Source organism: Chiloscyllium punctatum, chromosome 20 (genome assembly GCF_047496795.1).
Source record: "Chiloscyllium punctatum isolate Juve2018m chromosome 20, sChiPun1.3, whole genome shotgun sequence".
Lineage (NCBI taxonomy): Eukaryota > Metazoa > Chordata > Chondrichthyes > Orectolobiformes > Hemiscylliidae > Chiloscyllium > Chiloscyllium punctatum.
The window spans coordinates 8000003-8021541 of NC_092758.1; the positions used below are offsets into that span (position 1 = coordinate 8000003).

Genomic DNA, 21539 nt, shown 5'->3' on the forward strand with positions numbered 1-21539 from the left:
ACAGTGCATTATCCTCTGCCATTTCTGCCACCTGCAATCACATCCCACCACCAAAGATATATTTCCCTCCCCATCCCTATCTGCATTCTGCAGAGACCATCCCCTCCGTTTCTCCTTTGTTAGGTCCACATCTTCCCGCCAACCCACCCTCCATATCTGGTACCATCATTTGTTACCACAGAAGCTATAGAACCTGAGCCCAAGCCTCTCCCCACACCTCCATCCAATTGCTAGGGAGCTTCTCTGGGACATATGCACCAAACAACCCCAATGCCCTGTGGCCGACCACTTCAACTCCTCCTCCCACTTCCCCAAAGGCATTCAAGTCGTGTGCCTCTTGCACAGCAAATCAAAGTCACCCTAGAACTGGAGGCAGAATGCCTCATCTTCAGCCCTGGGAGATTCAACCACACGGCATCAACTTCAATTTTACTGGTTTCCAAATCTGTTCCTCCCTGCCTCAGCTCAGATCCAACCCTTTAATTTGGCTCTGCCCTCTTGACCTGTCCGACCTAGCCATCTCCCTTCCCACCTATCCACTTCACCCTCCACACCGACCTAGCACTATTACTCCCCACCTGCATCCACCTATCACCTTGCCAGCCAACTTCCCCCCAAGCCCCATCCCCACCCCTTATTTATGTCTTAGCACCCTTTCTTCTTCACATTCCTGATGAATGGTTTATGCCTGAACAGTCGACTCTCCTGCTCCTCAGATGTTGCTGTGCTTAACCATCGCAATGTTTTTCAACTTCTGCACGCTTACACCATTATGCCAAGTTCATGGCATGCATCACTGATTTTCAGCTGACCTTATTGTATGATCAAAATGGAGGAGAAGACATGTCGATCATTACTGCTAAGTTTCGTCTTTCGTGTGAAGATGAAATCATCCAATTCAGGTCTCCATACAAAAAAAAATGGATAAGTCCTTTTATATCTCCAAGATATCGCCAAAGCTATCAATTAATGAATTCCTTCCGCACATTGCTTTCATATGATGTATTCTGTTTAACTGTATCTAAAGTGAGTTACTGCCATTCCATGTTGTGCCATTTTCCCGTCATTATCATTGTATTCCAATGAAATCATCCAACTAAATGACGTTGAAAATGAATCAGGAGCTCTGAAGAACCTTTACTCTTCAACAATGCCATTCACAATATTTTGCAAAACTGAATTCAATCATTATTGTACGTTTCCAAGTACAACTACGTACGTGATCTATCTAAAAAAACATGCAATTTTCTGAAAAGAATCTGGCTAGATTATGCTTGACCTTACCTCTTTTGAACTTATTCCAAACCAATTATAACAATACAATTCTTGAGGTTTTCTTTGTGTTACTCTGAGCAGAGCTTTTGGGCTGACAGATTTTGTGAGTTAGCAAATCATTTATTTCTGAAACAGTCTTTGCCATTCTGATGATATAATCCAAAGCTACCTATGTTGTTTCCATTTACTTTTGTTTCTTTGTTGAATTCTGTGTACGTTTCCCATTGAATCATGAAAATACCAAATTATAGGACTTCTTTATTCATTTCCAGTTTCACGAAAAAAATGCATTGAAGCTTGATAATTTTAAACAGTATTTTCATGTTAGATACAAAAGTGATTGGAGTCAGTTCAGTGTTATTTCATTCTCCAACACCTTGTCCCCGAATACAACTAAGTATATTGTTGCCCTATCATCTAAAGTTAATGGCTGAAAGAAATTTCTTCAATCTCCAAGATACCCAGCTACACGACAGTCCTGTCAGCACTTGTGTAGCTCTTGAAACTCTTTAAAAATGGAAAACAGTACCCAGTCTGCCTCTGGATATAAGACCACTTGGATAATAACATCCAAGCTTAAGTAAATTTAGGAATGCAATTTTTGAATGTGGAAATTCGAAAATTTATGGGTAAATTATAAACAGCTGTTAGCAGGAAGAGTTAGTGTACTGCTGATATACAAACACGAAGTCACGAAGTGCCACCATGTGGCAATTTAATGGATTTCGTTTTATGAAAATCCTGATAGCTGCAGGTAATTACAATCTGTCTTGAAATTTCATTGACCTTTCAAGAACTTCACTCAAACGTTCTGAATGTCAAAAAGACATTCATACGTAACATCATACAAAACATGCATACGAACAAGCCACTTGTCCCTCTCCTTAATGAACCACAATCCCTCAATTTTCTAATTCTGGATTCAAATTGGATGCCTGCAGAAGTAGTCACCTGTATGTTTTGTGAAAGAAATTGCAGGTTTCACAGAACAGAATACTGATTTTGAAATTAAATTTGAAAAGTAAGTTATCACCATTTCCAAACATTTGAGCTTCTTTCTAATACAACTTTAAATCTCAGATTTTTATCAAAAGCACTATGGGTTACGACAGATTTAACCAGAATGAAATGAATGCTGGTAATGTAAAAGTTATGTAATCTCTTTGTAAATACGATGTAATTTTTATAGTCGGTGTCCTTAACTTCACTGGGGGAAATAACTTGCGCAGAATTCTGATTTTTTTTCTCTATTTCGGCTGCATGTTTCCATGTTTGAATTACTTCTGTCATGCCTGACATTACACAACAGCTTTGTATTAACAGTCAGTCAGAATAATCATCAATTTTAACTGCACCATGCTTGCTGGAATCACTGGCGAAACTTCTTACTCCCACACTTACCAAGGAGCATCATGGGCATTTGACCTTATTAAGGGATAGCAGTAGCAATGTCCCACTGTTTTCAGATTTATGCCTGATATTTTCTTTGTTCACCGCATTCAATCAGATTTGCACTTGACATTCAATTCAATTCCAGGTGACCTCTGTCTTGAAACTTGTCAGGATTTGTGTTAAGCATTTAATAGAGCTTGGGAAAGAATTCTCGTTAAGACCGCCAAGTAAGCCAGTGCCATCTTGTCGTAATTAATGAAAGCCTTCACCACCAACCCTACAGATTAACGGTCTTCATCATACAGCACATTAGTGATGGAGCAACATCTCTCACTGGAATGCATGCAGCAGTCTGAACGAACTCTGGATTGTTAGCCCAGCATTGTTGGATAACCCGTAGTGACACATCGCCTCGGTTTCTGCCTCTAGACGTTATTCAAAATGTTTATGACTACACTGTATAGGAGAGACAGAGAGAGAGAGAGAGCAGATGGTGTGCAGGACATGCCCTCTTTCGCAGGCTCTTACCCATGATGTTTGCTGCAACAATCGCATAGACAACTGCAGAAGGAACAGTATACTTGGTACCTCCTCTTTGCACAGTGTTCATAGGTGGCCCAGCCATCTGCTTAATGAGCGGCCCACGATGGCTGCTTCCTAAAAAAGAAAGTGAACTTCCGCCAATGAGAAGATAGAGCTATCCTCAGGCTTTGTAGGCATAGTAGATCATTTAGCCCCATTGATTTACTGATGCACAACCGAATGGCTAGAACCCTTCAAAAAGAAGCTTTTGAGACTTGGCGAGTCACACTATTCACCATCATTTTGGTCTTCTTCTTTCTCTGACTGCGACTTTTCTTAATAGTCATGAAAACACTCGCAAATAAACCGGCATTTTCTCATTTCTCTTAAACTGTGCATTATCCAGAACGATAAACCAACAGTTCAAATTAAGTGGCAATCCTTCTTTAAATGAAGCAATTGATGGAGAATGGTCGTCTGTGATACACTGTAACGAAAATTTGCAGGACATTACGTTTCAGATCAAAAGGTATTATTCTAAATCGCATCTTCTCTAATGCTGTCAATTTACAGCAGAAATCGCCACACGTGACACAGACCGCAGTTTCCTAACAGTGTAACAATGTTCAGAACAACCCATGAAATCCTGTTAAGCAGTTGGAATATTTCCTTTTGAATTTTTAGAGAGATGACGCAATCCCAAATAATCAGGTGACATTTTGAAACAAATGTTCTTTGTTGTTTTTTAATCGTGCAGTTATCACATTATCTGTCCACGTGTTATTTGTTACAATTTGAATTTATCCATGCTCATTGTACAAAATTGTCATGTCATAGAATCATTGAGTCATGGACTCATACAGCACAGAAAGACACCCTTCGGTCCAACTAGTCCATTCCCACATAGTTTCCCAAATTAAAGTAGTCCCACTTTCTAGCGTTTGACCCATCTCGCTCTAAACCTTTCCTATTCATGTACCTGTCCAAATGTCTTTTAAATGTTGCAACTGTACCTGCATGGGCGACTTTTTCTGGCAATTCATCCCACACATGAACCAACTTATGTGTGAAAGAATGCCCCTTTTGTCCCTTTTAAATCTTGCTCCTCTCATGTTAAAAATATGCCATCGAGTTTGACCCCATCCACCCTCAGTAAAATGTCCTTGCTATTCACCGTATCTGTGCCCCTCATGACTTTATGAAACTCTAGCTTGTTATTCAACATCCTCCTGCAGTCCACTGAAAAAAGCCCCAGCCGATCCAGTTTCTCCCTATAACTCAAATCCTCCAGGTCGAGCAACAATCTGGTAAATCTTTTCTGAATATGCGCCTATTTAATGTATCCTTCCTACAGGAGGGCGACCTGAACTGTGAAGAGTAAGCTAAAAGTGGCCTCCTCAATGTCCTGTACAACCTCATTCTGACGTCTCAACTCCTACGCTCAATAATCTGAGCAAGGAAGATAAGTGTTCTAAACCTCTTCTTAAACACCTTGTCTACCTGTGATGCAACTTTCAAAGAACTATCCACCTGAAACCCTGATGCATTTCTGTTCTGCAACATTATCAGGGCGATATCATTAACTGTCCAAGTCCTGTCCCTCATTTTACCAAAATACTTCACAATTGTCCATCTTAAATTGCAGCTATTACTCCTCAGCCCATTGGCCCGATTAATCAAGACCCTTTTCTAATTTTTGGTAACCTTCTTTACTTTCGAGCATGCCACCAGCTTTGGTGTCATCTGCAAACTTACTAACCATGATTCCCGTATCATCACCCAGATCATTTGTATGAATGACAATCAATAGTGGATCCAGCAAAGATCCCTGTGGAGCACCAATGGTCACAAGCTCTAGTCCGAAAAACAATCCAGTACCATATTCTGTCTCTTACCATCCAACTAATTTTGAACCCAATTGACAATCTCTCTGAATCGGAAGTAATCTAAGTTTACTAAGTACTCTATCGTGCAAACCTTTGTCAAAGGCTTTGCTAAAGTCCATGCAGAAAACTTCTACTGTTCTTGCCTCATCAATGTTGTTGGGTACATCCTCAAAAAACTCAATCGAAGACTCGATTTCACACAAACAAAGCCATGCTGATTGTTCCTGATCAGACGTTGCCTCTCCAATGCATGTGAATCTTACGTCTCACAATCCCCTTCAACAAATTAATCATTCCGGATGTCAGACTCATTCGTCTGTAATCCCACGCTTCGCATACAGCCTTCCAAGAGTAAAGGCGTAACGTTAGCCAATCTGCAAACCTCCGACACCTCTCCAGTGGCTGCAGATGATGCAAATGCCTTTGCAAAGGTCCCACAGTTTCTTTGCTAGTTTCCCACATTTGGGACACATTTGATCAGTCCCAAAGATTTATCCACCTTTATGCTTTTTTAAGACCTCTAACACCTCGTCCTCAGTAATGTGACTGTATTCAAGACACCAATATTAATTTCTCCGACTTCCATCGCAGCCATACTTTCTGGCATCAACTGACTCTAATGGTCCCATCCCTACACCACTCCGCGTTTAAACCAGGGTGTCAAAGTTAGAGCAAATATTTCTTTTCCGACGCAAGTGGTGAATACTGAATTAATGCTTGCAATTTGTGATAAAATGAGACAGGCAACAATAATGCAACTTGCTCCCAATTTCTATTCACATTGATTGAAATTGATGTCAGAAACCAAACTTTGATTTATGAACCAACTCTCCATCACCTGCTATTTCAGCTGCTAATTTTGCAGTCTGAACTCTGCTCTTCTACATGAGTTCTCAGTCTATCAGAAAGTGAATTTTTGAACCTCTTCAAAATAACATTCTCTTTAAGTGTGTCTATTTCTGATCTGTTTTCAATGCCCTATCTACCTATTAAAGTTACTTTGACTGACTCTTTCAAACTCAGTGTGTGTTTGACCAGGTTATCTCTTTCGCATCCTGAAACTCTTTTTATCGGCTTCCCGCACTAGTTTGTGTACATTTAAGAAAATTGTTCACCTCATCATACCGCTCAGATACTTCCTCTGATAGTGATGCAAATACGTACTTGCCCTATCACCTTTGAAACACCAACATTCAGATGGTCACTCAATGGAAATTTTAAAAAAAACTTCTACGTCCTATTCATTAAACTTTGACAATGCTTGGAAACATTGGTTGGTGCAAGGTCATTAACCCGATGAATTCTTATGGCTCAGATTTAAGTCCGAAATTATTGTCACGAAACTATCATTGAAAGTTTCCTTTGTGTTAAGTATGACCATAACACAAAGTCACAAATTGGTTGAGCACAAACTGCACATATGTGACCCATTGTGTCTACACCGGCTGGTCAAATGAGCATCCTTGCTTTGTGACAATTTCCTGCTTTCCACTACCACGACCCACATTATCAAAATTCAAAAAATTCCAATACGTTCTTGAATGTCTCAAATGAATCTATCTGCCACATTTCCAGACTATGGTCTACATGCGAAGTGAAAATGCACGTAAATATTTGCCTTCTCCTTCTTGTTCCTTTTAGGCATAGGAACAACTTTCACCTATTAACTCTATTTAGCCCATTCACGATTTCTAAAAGCTCTACCAATTCTCAACATGTCTTCGTGTCAGAACAGTGCCAAGATGTTCAATCTATCATCGTAACTGAAGTTTTCATTCCTGGAACCATTCTGCACTTCATTGACTCTCGAAAATGCATTTAGAGTTTTCCTATAATGTCCTATCCACAACTGTTCACAATCCTCCAGTCGAGGTCTAACAGTAGAGGGTTTTCCCTTATTCCTCTCCTCTTTAAATATTCACTTGGCACTTGCACTTAATACAATAAAATAGTACCTTTAGTCAAGAGAACTCTTTACGAATTCTCTCCTGAATTTATCTTTCTTTTTCACTAAGTCTGTAATCAGATCAGTCTCTTGTCCCTTCACATCGAATTGAGCAGTGTTGAGCAGATTGTTTCTGTGCAAGTGACACTTCATTGAACTGCTGAGGGTAACATCCATCTGCTCATTGGTGATCTAAAATTGCTGAATAGCCATTAGCTGCTGAATTAATTTTTTCCTGCTCTTTATGGATTTTATCTTGGCAATTTTCCACACTTTTGGAGAGGTGACAAGCAACTGCTGCTGAAATGGAAAACACGACATTGGGCAAGGCGAGTGCTGGAATAAAAGACTTCAGATCCCTCAGAGGAGGCCAAGATGGATGAATCACTTTGAATTACTTCTGTCATGCCTGACATTACACAACAGCGTTGTATTAACTGTAAGTCAGAATAATCATCAATTTTAACTGCACCATGCTTGCTGGAATCACTGGCGAAACTTCTTACTCCCATCATGGGTAAGACCCTGCGAAAGAGGGCATGTCAGGCTGAAGATGATTGCAAATACTTCAGCTTTAATATTTCTACTTGAGGTCTGGGCTCTGTGACGGTCAAACTTGTGAAGCATAGTTTGTTTCTTTAGTTACTTTAGTTTCTTAATTGTCCATCATCATTAATGACTAGATTTGAAGGGAGTGCAAAAAAAAACTAATCTGACTGGTAATCAGTTAGATCGAGCTGTTTAAACCTGCTTCAAAAGTTTGATGAGCATTTATTTAAAGCTTCACCAGGCAAAATAGAAAACCTATCGGTTGAGTTTTCATCTCAGCTGCTGTATTGTTCTATTCTGTAATCAAGCTTGGCTTGATACATCGTTTACCTTTATAATTAATATAATGGAACTTGGTCAAACAAGTCTGAAGATGCTCTTTAACAAGTAATAAAGCATGCAAACAATATATATGTATATGTTCGTATTAAAATGTTTTAAAAAGCATTACCAGAAACATGAAAACAAAATTTCAGTCTAATTGCCAACATTATCCATTCGAAGAATTTAAACCCAGGGAAGTACAAACCTATCTCAATTGTTTTAGTCGTTACGTCACTTGTTGACACCGTTTGTTGATTCCTTTTCTAGTCTGCTGACATGAAAGGTTGAGAAATATGAGCGCCTCAACTTTGCATAGCTAATCGTTGCCAACCTCTATCCAAATTCACCTCGCCTGGAAACTAGAAAATAAACACTTCTGCTGAGGTATCTGGCATTTTTCAACTACCTTGAATACCGAGAGGAAACCAGAATCTGCTTCTGAATTCAGGTCTGCTGTTTTCTCCACTGATCTGAAAAATCGCCTACTGAACTCAATCTCTGACCCTTCTGAAGTGAAAAAAAAAACAAAGCTGGTGGCATTCTTGTCTTAGCATTGTTTGTTATAAAGGAAAATACGCAAATATCTTTTGACCAATAACATAGGGGTTCACCAAAAATTACCTTTGAGCAATATAGGATACAGCTCACGCTTACAGAATGGTTTCATACCGACATATTCGAAACTTCAAAGGAATGACCGGTATCAATCTGTGTCACGTTTAAACTCAGTCCAAGGTTCATTAACGGTAACGATGCAAGTTCAAAACCTTTTACAATTCTTGAAACGCGTCAAAGTTCCTTCGATTTTGAAAGGGTTACAGTGACTTCGAAAACACTGATACAACAGAATTGTTCAAAACGTTGACCACACACGAGTGGTAAAATGGATAAAATGGATAAGGGATTGATTTGAAAGCATGGCGCAGAAAATGAAGATGAAGCTGTTTTTTCACGTTGTCTGGCTGTAAATAATGCTTACAATCCGTAGCTTTTGACAATGGAATAAATGCAGCTAAATTTGCGAATGACACTGGAAAAAATAAGAATGCCTGTTGATAAGGTGATGCACAACATTTGTAAAGGAACATAAACAAATGAATAGGCAAATAATTAGCGGAATGAGTATAACGTGTCATAACGAGCATAAGTCAAATTTACAGGAAGACTCAAGAATCAGTGCACACTTTCTTTTAAGAGTTATCGAATTTTAACGGACAGAGGAATCTAGGTGTTCTGGTACAGGTGGGCATGAGATTGAGTTAGTTTGCAAGAAAAGCAAGTGGTGAAGGGTAAAGGGAAGTTGTTGCTTGTTATTACGAGAATAGAAATAAGAGGAAGGACATTTTACTCCATTAGTTCATTTCATTATTAAAGCAATGATTCGTGAAATAGAATCATAAGGACCTCTCTACTAAGATCGTAAATTCGTTGGTTTTATTTATTCCAAATTGTTTATATTCAAGTTCAGTTACATTGGAAAATAGTTACGTTCAAAATGGAGGCAGACAGAACGCAGCAACGAATACATCAGCGGACACAACATCTGTTGTAGAGGAGGTTATTGAGACATTAAAATACTTCAAACGTGAGTGCGATAGGTTTCTCATACACAAGTAGCGATAGATTATTCCATACAACAGCAAAATAAAGTCGAGATAAGAACCACATTAGCGATTGAATTATTGAAAAGAAGAACAGGCACGAAATGCCAAACTGCCTGTGCTACTCCTCAGCCTTTTGTAAACATGCTGCCAGGTCATGATGCATTTTAATTGTATCAGTGGGATGTAATGAATTCAGAATCTCGACGAAAGAAAACAATGTTTTATTGTATTATGGGTGCTTCTCCTCTCTCGTATTACATAAGCATTTCTTTCACTTTCTATCAATATTTTATTGTATTATGGGTACTTCTGTTCACAGGTATTTTGTAAGCATGTCTTTCACTTGCTATCAAAATTATTCTGTGATCAATACTGCCATAATATGTACATTATTTAGCAGTGATGAGTCTTAGTCCATATCCTTCAACGTTGACATTATTAACAGATCCCCAAACAGTTAACAAACCCATCGTTGCTAATCAATGCCACCATTATCAAATCCACATCCCTCCTACCATTTGCAAACAGCTTGAAGCCCCACAATTCCTAAAAGCGCTCTGTCCTTCAGAATACATGTCCAGTTTTCCTGGAACTCTTTATTGTAAAACTTGAAACAAGCTTCCATGACTGTCACAAACGTTGTAGTCAAATACAAGATCATCTCCAGTATGACAGTGGCAAGTTCCAGTTGTCTACGCATTGACTTATTGAGTAGTATACATGCTATTCCTGAATTGATTACACATTGATCTTCCATTGACCTTAGACAACGTTTGTTGGACAGTTTGTTGGACCTGCACTTCTCTGGTTCTTTTCTCACGTATCTTGTCTTATCATAAATCTCTGCTTTAGTTATTCCTGCTTGGTTGACATTGATATCCCAACTGCCCACCCTGGTATATTTCTATTTTTATCCACATGCTGCCCTTCACAACAATTCTAAGTTATCATCATTTGTTATGATTGTTTTTCTGCTTATAAATTGTAAAACAGCTTATTCACCTTCCAAACGAGAATATCCTGAAACTCCCTCTAGCTGAAAATAGAAGTCGTTGATTAAAATGTTGCCATTACTACTCAGATAGTTTACCACTTGGTGACACGGCTGAACATATTTTAATAACACAGTGAGGACTTTCCTACAACTAACCATTTGCACATTGTACGTCCATTAGCATGTAATTAACCACACTTGCTTGTGCTCTTCTGCTTCTAAGAGAGTTCGGAATTCATCTTGTATTTCTCGACTTAACAATTCAAGCGTTCTCCTGGCCAACTTTCTACAATCTGCCCATTAGAAACGCAAGGATTTGTGAAACAGATCTTTCTATGTGCTAAATCATAAAAAAAATCTTTTCATCACTCCTGTCTATGATGGACTACACTGACACGCATTATCTGCTTCACGTATTCTAAATTTATTTTCAAATGGTGGAATTAAATTTAAATCGTCTCATCTTTCTTGGCCACAGTAAGCTCCTCCAGACTTTTAACTCATTTGTATACTTCTGGACCCTCAAGAATCCTCAATGTAAATATCTCTGGATTTGAAGCCAGTGTTTTCACTTACATTGGCCCTACCGTCTAGAATGCCCTCCCCAAATTTCTCAGCCTCTGTTTTATGCCCCTTTAAGACATACCTTAAATCAACCCCTTTCCCAAGGCGCACAGTCACCAAAAGTACAATCTGCTACTACGGCTTGGTGTTGGTGATTGTTTTTTGTTTTGTTTTGGGACACTTTAAATTTTTCAGGCTTCCATGTAAATGCAAATTGTTGCTATCTTTTGTTGTTTTGCTATGCATTGTGGTGCTCAGTCTTGAGCCTTTCACATCCATTAGGTTTCCTTACAGTACATGTGAATATACTAACAAGAACAAACTTTTGCAACCAAATGATAAAATCACAGCTAATCATGTTTTGACATCACATGTATCTGCTTTTCCACAAAACTTGAGATGGACTCATGGTCTCATCGCTAGACTAATGACACAGAAACTCAGGAAATGTTCTGGGGACGCACGGTTGACCTGCTATGTTAGATGGTTGAATTTACATTAACTAAGAATGTGAAGAGATTAATAAGACAATGAAACCATTGCTAGTTGTGAGGGAAAACACATCGGTTCCACTAATGTTCTTTCGCCAAGCAAACTGTCAGCTAACCTGGTTTGGCCTGCAGGCAACTCCAGACTCACAAAATGGTCTCCTCGGAACTGCGCTACGGCCAATTATGAATGGACAATAATTGTTGCAAAGCCAGCGATGTCAACATTCCATGTATGCAAAACAAAAACATACAAGTATGGACAATGTGAAGCAGAATTAACGCCGAAGTGCTGATTGAAATTTAAGAAGAACTTGAACTTTTTGAGAATAGAGTGAAACTAGGTTGATGCATTTGGCAAGACGGTAGGCCGAACAAACTTCCTGCAAGAGTTGCACATCTATAAACTCCAGAAGTTGTTGTGTCCGAGTCAATAAAGTTACTGTGCCCGATGCAGTAAAGATAGAACATTGCCATTTACCTGACAGTTTGGAAATTAGGGATGAAAGACTTAATTGTATTTTTAATCTCTCCAAAAAAGGTTAGCCTTTCATCTCTGGAATAATTCCAGTGAACCTTCACTGAAATTCCTGCAATGGTTTTGCATCTTTCCTCAAGTTACGAGACCAATACATTTTACCTTATACCATGTTACTACTTATTGCAAGTGGTAAGATTACGCTTATTTTATACAGGACAGCAGTGAACAAGATCTGGTGTGTTGTGCACAGTATTGATCATGTTATGTCAGGAAGTATGCAAATATATTGATGCAATTCTGAGAAAGTTTACTAGATTAATGCCTGCCATGAATGGATGTTTTACAAATAAAAATTGAAACCGCTATTTTGCATAAATTGATATTTGCAAGAGGAGGAGTCTGAATAGGGTAGATATGTGGAGGATGTCTTATTGTTTACGGTATTCAAGAACCAACTATGATTATTTAGAAATCTTGGATTTCCTGTGTAAAAAAGACGATCTCTTTTAATGTGTCGCACAGCATTGTAAGTCTTTATAATTACCTTCCTGGAAGGTTTGAGGGAGAACAATCTTTGATTCTTTTTAAAGGACAAGTGAAACGTTTCTCCTGAAATAACGTGGTGAAACGTTATCATGAATAGTGGAGAATAGAAACGTCAGGCTGCAATCACATCAATTCTGATGAAATTCAATACTGGCGAAGGTTGGGTTTTGAATAACTACTTCTGCTGCTTGGTCGAAAGCTCTCCAAAATTAATCAGAATTATGCGTTATCAACCATATGTTTCTTGTCTCAATGTATTGAAGAATTCAAATAATATCACGATTATTCCAAACCAACGTTATTTATGTTAGCGTGATTCGTTGAGTGACAAGCAGTGAACGTATTACAACACTGAGAATAAACATGTTCCATTCCATTGATTTGCTCGTTGCAATATATTTGTTATCTCAGCGTTCTCGATTGATACTGAACAGTTTAACTACCGAAAAAGCTCAGCGTCTATTCTAATTTTAACACCAAAGCAGCATCTCAGATAATACATCTACAAGATTTGCGATTGTCTCTAGTAATACGTAACACCTGCAAGCATTTCATTAAAAAAAAACATACGTCTAAGGTTTTATTCCTTTTTTTTCTTGGATACTCATAGCTGTACAAACCACCACATAGCTGTATGGGTGGCACGGTGGCACAGTGGTTAGCACTGTGTGCTAACCTATGTGCCACGAGCATTAATATCATCCAGTGGCAGTGTCGGGTTACAGGGTTTTAAAAACAAAAAATCACTCTTAGAGGATTCGGGTGACAGACAGACAGTGTAATTATATGATTCTCGAATTGGCAGAGTTTGAGCAGAATCTAGATAATTTAAATTTGCTTTTGTGACGTCTCGACAATGAGAGGCAGCCGTTAAATGTCTCTGTCTGTAGCAACAGAATCTGAACGCGTAACAGTAATTATTCCTATCTTGTTTGCACTTCACAACGACCAGAAAAATTATTATGAATAAAAATATGCAGGAAGTTGATCCTAAAATTATGATCAACAGAAAATTTAAATTTGAAAATAATTCTGGATTTCGAGGTTTGCTTTTTTGTTCAAAGGTATTTTCAGTAACATTACTTTGGATTGTAAAGAGAATTGAAACTGCACTAGAGAGACTCGGCTGCCCATTGTCCCTGACCAAAATTACAAGCGCCTGTCTAAGAGCATCTTGATCCCTAAAATTTCGAGTTGTTCGAATTTCGCCAGAGGTAAGTCCCACATGAAAAATGCTGTGATCAGTAGCTTCTATGAGCTGGTAAGAAAGTCGTGCATTCTGTCCAGAATCTGCGTCTGTCGCAATTACTTTGGTCACCAAGTATCCGGGATGCGCAGATTTTGGTACAATCAAAATCGAACTGCTGTAATTTGAAGGTGAGACAATGACTGGGGCGTTGTCATTTTGGTCCAGGATAATAACGTTTACGAGAGCAGTGCTGGTCAGTGAGGGAGTACCATCATCTTGAGCCTGAACTTTGATCTGAAATTTCTTCTGTATTTCATAGTCAAAAGAGCGTAGCGCGTAAAGGTGCCCATTTCCCGAGTTAACACTGAAGTGGCCAGACGCGGAGCTTTCATGTGTGAAACTGTCCAATAGGAAATACGATACAGCGCTATTCTTCCCCATGTCAGGGTCGAAAGCGGTAACTTCAAATATTGATGTACCAGGAGCATTGTTTTCCATCAGGAACACATTAAATACCGCCTGCGTAAATTGTGGTGCATTATCATTGATATCAGAAACGGAAACTTGGATAGTTTTATTTGTGGAAAGAGGTGGTGATCCTGCATCCCAGGCAGAAATGGAAATGTTGTATTGCGGAGAGGATTCGCGATTCAGTGTGTCACTCACTATTAAATTGTACTGCCCGTTCAAAGATTTTTGAAGTTTAAATGGGATATTTGGTGGCAACTCACACCGCACTTGTCCATTTCCGCCAGAATCAGAATCGGTTGCACTTATTATCGCGATCACAGTCCCTCTTGCAGCATCTTCGCTTACTTCAATGGATAACGGGTTTATTTTTAACACCGGGGCGTTATCATTAACATCAACTACTTCGACAAGAATTTCAGCACGCCCAACTAATGCGGGTGTACCATTATCTACAGCTTCCACATCAAGTTGGTAAGCCTCTTCTTCTTCATAGTCTAGTGAACCTTGAACTCTGATCTGCCCAGTTGCGGGGTCCAAACTGAACAATTCCCTCACACTGTGAGAAACGTGGCTGCTTAAATAGTACTTCACCTCGCCATTTGTTCCCTGGTCTAAATCAACAGCATTTATTGTTGTAATTAATGAACCTTTAGGTAAATTCTCCAATGTTTTAGTTTTGTATGTCTGATGATCAAATACTGGGGCACAATCATTAACATCCAGTACACTGATGATTATTTCTGCAGTACCGGATCTACGAGGAGTTCCACCGTCAAAGGCCGTCAGTGTCAGATGAAAACTTGAGAGCTGCTCGCGGTCTAAGGGGTTTTCTAACACCAGCTCTGCCATTTTACTCCCATCGCCTCTCGTCCGAGTCTTCAGGTTAAAGTGCTCGTTTGTGCTGATTTCATAACTACTCACAGCGTTGGTACCCACATCTGCATCTTGCGCACTCTCCAGTAGGAAAAGAGATCCTACTGCAGTTACCTCAGATACTTGTAAAGCGTATCTCATTTTCGGAAACTTGGGCGAGTTATCATTTATATCCAATATCTCCACTTTGACACGGTGCATTTCCAAAGGATTTTCTACCGCTACATCCTGAGAAACAGAACAACTCACAATTCGTCCACAGAGAATTTCCCTGTCGATTCTCTCGTTTACAACTAAAATGCCATTCCCCTTGTTCACCTTAAATAGCGGCATTCCGTCATCAGAGACGAGCCGAAATTTGCGAAATGACATCTCTCCAATGGTTAGGCCTAAATCCTCCGCAATATTCCCTACAAAATCACCGCGCTCCATTTCTTCGGGGATCACGTATTGTATTTGACAGAAAATTAAATCCGAAACGCAAGTCAGGAATGCAAAGTAGTACAGCCGGTGGAGCCCTTTCGCCATTGTTCCGCGTTCGATCTAATTATAAATCTGCCAAAATGCCGCTCAATATCGTTGTCTTGTGAAATAAAATATCCTTCCCGGTGAAGGAAATTCTCGTCATTAAAATGATAAACGTGAAATCACGAACTGAGCGATCATCCAATGCAGGCTGGTTCGGAAACGGGCAACGTTTGCGTTGCTCGTCGGTTCTGCGCTGGGTTTTGTATGAAAAGAAGGAGGAGGTAGATCACTGACAGTGTGTGGCTTTCTTATTGGTAGACAGCGACGCAAAGAGTTCTTACTCATTACTGCATCAAGCTTTTCTTAAAGCAGAACTGTTTTCATGGATTTCCAACACCAATAGGTTGTCTATTTAATGGTGCGCAATTAAAATTGCAATCTTAAACTGTTTAATACTTTATTACCAAACTTTTTATTTGTTTTGGCGAACTTTTATTGCTTGCAATTGGTCTTTGAAAATAACGTCATTTTTAAAAAAAACTTGCAGGAAGGTGAAATGGTGCACGGGACATTCGTAACGTTTTTCAATATTTTAATTCATGGTTGCTGAAACATTAACTTAATCTGATTCAATTCACTGAAATAACTTGGGGAAATGTTTTCTTGAATGCGCTATCCGTTCTAAATCCGCCTATTTCTGCTGAATTTGATAATTTTGCAGCTGCACATCTTTATTGGCTGTGAAGTAATTTTTTGTGCGTTGGATTATGATTATTTTGTTGCATTCGTAATTAAAATTGATAACATATCAAAGTCTTTCTGTTCAGACCTCTTCATCTGTAATTGTCCAATCCAATATTCTAATTACTTCACATTTATCTTAATACTCTCACACCAATAATACTTCAATGTAAAATCAGTTTCTCTTTGGGTTATGCGTCAATACCATAATAATTTAAGCATATATCATTGCTCTTTAGGCCTCAATAACCATTCTGTCAAGTAGATGCACATACCTCAGAGCATTCTCACCGAGTATTCCCTGAAGTTTGGTATGTTAGCTGTGGCGGGACACTTTAGTACATTTATACAAGATTATGCATGCATTAGTGACATTCTGCTGATCTTATTGAACGATAAATATCGGAAAAAAGACCATGAACATCCTCACTGGTTGGTCTTGATGTTTCCTGTGGTGGGAAAGTCAGTTTACTATTTAACACAAAACCACGGGTACAGCCCAAGATATTTCCAAAGCTACCAATCGATTAATTTCACCTATACATTCCTCTAATTTGGCATATTCCATTTCAACATATGTAACGTGGGTTATTCTCATCCAATGTTGTATCATTTTCCTGTGTTTTTTTTATTATAAGTCAGCTATTAGACTAATTTCTATTTAAATCGTTTGAGGAGCTCTGGAGAAAACTTACTGCCACAAAAAAAATGTAATTTGAAGCATTTGTAAAACATAATGCAAGCATTACTGTATGGATCTAAATACAGCCAAAGTCTACTTGTCTGTTCTATCTTTTAAAAATACGTACAATTTTCTCAGATGTTACTATTTTACATTATACTTGATTGTATTCCTGTGTTTAAAATTATTTCAAATCCAAATATGGCAACAACATTTTTAAGGTCTTGTTTTGTATTCACCACAGCAGTGTCATTGGCCTGACAGATTCAGTTAGAGACGAAATAATTTACTTCCAAAACAATCTTTACTATTTTATACAAATTAGAATCACCTCAGATGTTTCAATTGATTCTTGTTTTAAATTAAAATTTTAAACTTGTGTGTCTCCTTAAACTTCATGCACATTTCCCATTGATTGTTGAAGTAACAACCTGTATCAAGTTACTTTATGAATTCAACATGTTCATGACTACAACGTGTAGGAGATATCGAGCGAGAGAGCAGGTAGGGTGCAGGGCATGCCCACTTTATCAGGCAGTTGCCCATGATGTTCGCTGCAACAATCACATAGACAACTGCAGAAGGAACAGCATACTTGGTACCTCCTCTTTGCACAGTGTTCATAGGTAGCCCAGCCATCTGGCTTAATGAGTAGCCCTCGATGGCTGCTACCTAAAAAAAAAGTGAACTTCCGCCAAGGAAACGACAGAGTTATCGTCAGGCTTTGCAGGCATCGTAGTTTATTTCGCCCAATTGATTTACTGACGCTCAGCCGAATGGCTAGAGACCTTCAGAAAGAGGCCTTTGAGCCTTGGCGAGTCGCATTATTCACCATCATTTTGGTCTTCTCCTTCCTCTGACTGAGTCTTTTCTTAATAATCATGAAAACGCTCGCAAATAAACCGGTATATTCTCATTTCTTTTAAACTGTGCATTATCCAGAACGACAAACCAACAGTTCAAATTGAGAGACAATCCTCCTTTAAATGAAGCAATTGATGGAGAATGGTCGTCTGTGATACACTGTAACGAAAATTAGCATTTTTCAGATGAAAATACATGATTATAAATCGCATCTTCTCTCATGCTGCGAATTTACACCAGAAATCGCCATACATGACACAGACCGCAGCTTCCTGAAGGTGTTACAACTTTCAGAACGACCCATGAAATCATGCTATGCAGTTGGAACATTTCCTTTTGAAGTTTTCTAGAGATGATTCAATCCCAAGTAATCAGTTGACATTTTGAAACAAATGTTCTTGGTTGTTTTTTAATCGTGCAATTATCGCAATTTCTGTCCACGTGTTATTTGTTGAAATTTGAAGTTATCAATGTTCCTTTTACAAAATTGTCATGTCATAGAATCATTGAGTCATGGACTCATACACGACAGAAAGACACTCTTCGGTCCAACTCGTCCACCTCGGTTCCCAAATTATACGAGTCCCACTTTGGAGCATTTGGCCCATATCGCTCTAAACCTTTCCGATTTGTGCAGGTGTCTCAATGCCTTTTAAATGTTGCAACTGTACCTGCATGGGCGACTTTTTCTGGCAGTTCATTCCACACATGAACCAACTTATGTGTGAAAGAATACCCCTCCTGTCCCTTTTAAATCTTGCTCCTCTCATGTTAAAAATATGCCAGCAAGTTTGACCTCATCCACCCTCAGTAAAATGTCCTTGCTATTCATCATATCTGTGCCCCTCATGATTTTATGAAATTCTAGCTTGTTATTCAACATCGTCCTGCAATCCACTGAAAAAAGCCCTAGCCGGTCCAGTTTCTCCATATAACTCAAATCCTCCAGGCCGAGCAACAATCTGGTAAATCTTTTCTGAATGCGCGCCTATTTAATGTATCCTTCCTACAGCCGGGTGTCCAGAACTGTGAAGAGTACTCTAAAAGTGGCCTCCTCAACGTCCTGTACAACCTCATTCTAACGTCTCACCTCCTATGCTCAATAATCTGAACAAGGAAGGTAAGTGTTCTAAACGCCTTTTTAAACACCTTGTCTACCTGTGATGCAACTTTCAAAGAACTATCCACCTGAAACCCTGAGGTATTTCTGTTCCACAACATTATCAGGGCGATATCATTAACTGTAAAAGTCCTGTCCCTCATTTTACCAAAATACGTCACAATTGTCCAAATTAAATTCCAGCTGCCACTCCTCAGCCTATTTGCCCGATTAATCAACATCCTATTCTAATTTTTGGTAACCTTCTTTACTGTCGAGTATGCCACCAACTTTAGTGTCATCTGCAAACTTACTAACCACGTCTCCAATATCATCACTCAGATCGTTTGAATAAAAGACTGGATTCAGCAAAAATCCCTGTGGAGCACCAATGGTCACAAGCTCTCGTCCGAAAAACAACCCAGTGCCACCATCTTCTGTCTCCTACCATCCAGCTAATGTTGTCCCAGTTGACAATCTCTCTCTAAATCGCAAGTAATCTAAGTTTACTAAGTACTCCATTGGGCAGGCCCTTGTCAAAGGCTTTTCTGAAGTCCATGCAAAAAACTTCTATTGTTCTTGCCTCATCAATGTTTTTGATTACATCTTCAAAAGCCTCAATCGAAAACAGTGCATGTGAATCTTACGTCGCACAATCCCCTTCAACAAATTACTCATTCCGGATGTCAGACTCATTTGTCTATAATCCCAGGATTCTCATAAAGCCTTCCTGAACTAAAACCACAACGTTAGCCAATCTGAAATCCTCCGGCACCTCTCCAGTGGCTATAGATGATACAAATGCCTTTGCAAAGGCCCCACAATTTACTTGCTAGCTTCCCACCTTATCGTGGGACACATCTGATCAGTCCCAAAGATTTATCCACCATTATGCTTTTTAAGACCTCTAACGCTTCGTCCTCAGTAATGTGACTGTATTCAAGACACCAATAGTTATTTCTCCGACTTCCATCGCAGCCATGCTTTCTGGCATCAACTGACTCGAATGGTCCCACCCCTACACCATTCGGCATTTAATCCAGAGTGCCAAAATTAGAGATTTGTTTTTCGATTCAAGCGGTGAGTACTGAATGACTGCTTGCAATTTGTAATAAAATGATAGAGGCAACAATAATGTATCTTGCTGCCCAATTTCTATTCTCATTGATTGAAATTGATGTCAGAAGCCAAACTTTGATTTATGAACCGCCTGCCATTTCAGCTGCTAATTTTACAGTCTTAACTCTGATCCTCTATATGAATTCTCAGTCTATCAGAAAGTGCATTTTGAACCTCTTCAAAATAACAGTTACTTTAAGTTTGTCGTATTTCTGATCTATTTTTAATGCCTCATCTACCTATCAAAGTTACTTTGACTGACCCTTTCAAACTCAGTGTGTGTTTGACCAGGTTCTTTCCTTCACTTCCTGAAACACTTTCTGTCGGCTTCTCGCACTAGTTTATGTACATTTAAGATGAATTGTTCACCTCGTCATACCCCTCATACTGCCTCTGATAGTGATGCAAATACCGCACTTGCCCTAACTATCACCTTTGAATCACCAATACTCAGATGGTCATTCAAACGAAATGAAAAAAAAACTTCTATATCCCAGTCATTAAATTTTGGCAATGCTTGGAAGAATTGGTTGATGCGAGGACATTATCCTGATGAATACTTATGGCTTAAGTTTAAGGCTGAAATTATTGTCACGAAACTATTATTGAAAATTTCCTTTTTGTTAAGAATGACCATAACACAAAATCACAAATTGGTTGAGCACAAACTGCACATACGTGACCCATTGTGTCTGCACTGGCTGGTCAAATGAGCATCATTGCTTTGTGACAATTTCCTACTTTCTACTACGTCCATCCACATCATTACACATTATCAATATTCAAATAATTCAAATGCATTCTTGAATGTCTCAAATGATTCTATCTGCCACATTTCCAGACTGAGGATATCCTTCGATCTACACGCGAAGTGAAAACGCATGTAAATATTTTCTCTCTCCTCGTTCCTTTCAGGCGCAGGATCAACTTTTACCTATTAACTCTATTCAACCCGTTCATGATTTGTAAAAGCTCTACTAAATCTGCACAAGGCTTCGTGTCAGAACAGTCTCAAGTTGTTCAAACTATCATCGTAACTGAAGTTTTCATTCCTGAAACCATTCTGCACTTCATCGACTCTCGACAATGCATTCAGAGTTTTCCTATAATGTCGTATCCACAACTGTACACAATCCTCCAGCCGAAGTCTAACAGTGGAGTGTTTTCCCTTATTCCTCTCCTATTTAACTATTCGAGGTAATTTGCAATCAATACAATAACATACTAACTTTATTCAAGAGAACACTTTTTGAACTCTCTCCTGAATTCATTTTTTTTCACTAAGCCTGTAATCAGGTCAGTCTCCATCCTTTACATCGAATTAAGCACAGTTGAGCAGATTGCTACTGCGCAACTGACACTTCATTGAACTGCTGAGGATAACATTGGTGATCGAGAATTGCTGAATGGCCATTGGCTGCTGAATTAATTTTTTCCTGCTCTTTGTGGAATATATCTTGGCA

At 39.0% G+C, this 21539-nt stretch overlaps 1 protein-coding gene across 1 annotated transcript in view; it reads right to left on the reverse strand.

Annotated features, from left to right (window-relative positions):
- Nucleotides 1–15811, reverse strand: part of LOC140492298 (uncharacterized) — a 32188-nt gene extending 16377 nt beyond the window's left edge. The window contains exons 1-4 of the mRNA XM_072591250.1: nt 13252–15811; nt 8300–8400; nt 4903–5017; nt 3196–3324 (exon numbers count right to left, since the gene is read on the reverse strand). Coding sequence (XP_072447351.1) covers nt 3196–3324; nt 4903–5017; nt 8300–8400; nt 13252–15631 — 2725 coding nt within the window. The 5' untranslated portion in view covers nt 15632–15811. The remainder of the gene's footprint in view (nt 1–3195; nt 3325–4902; nt 5018–8299; nt 8401–13251) is intronic.
- Between the last annotated feature and the right edge of the window lie 5728 nt (nt 15812–21539).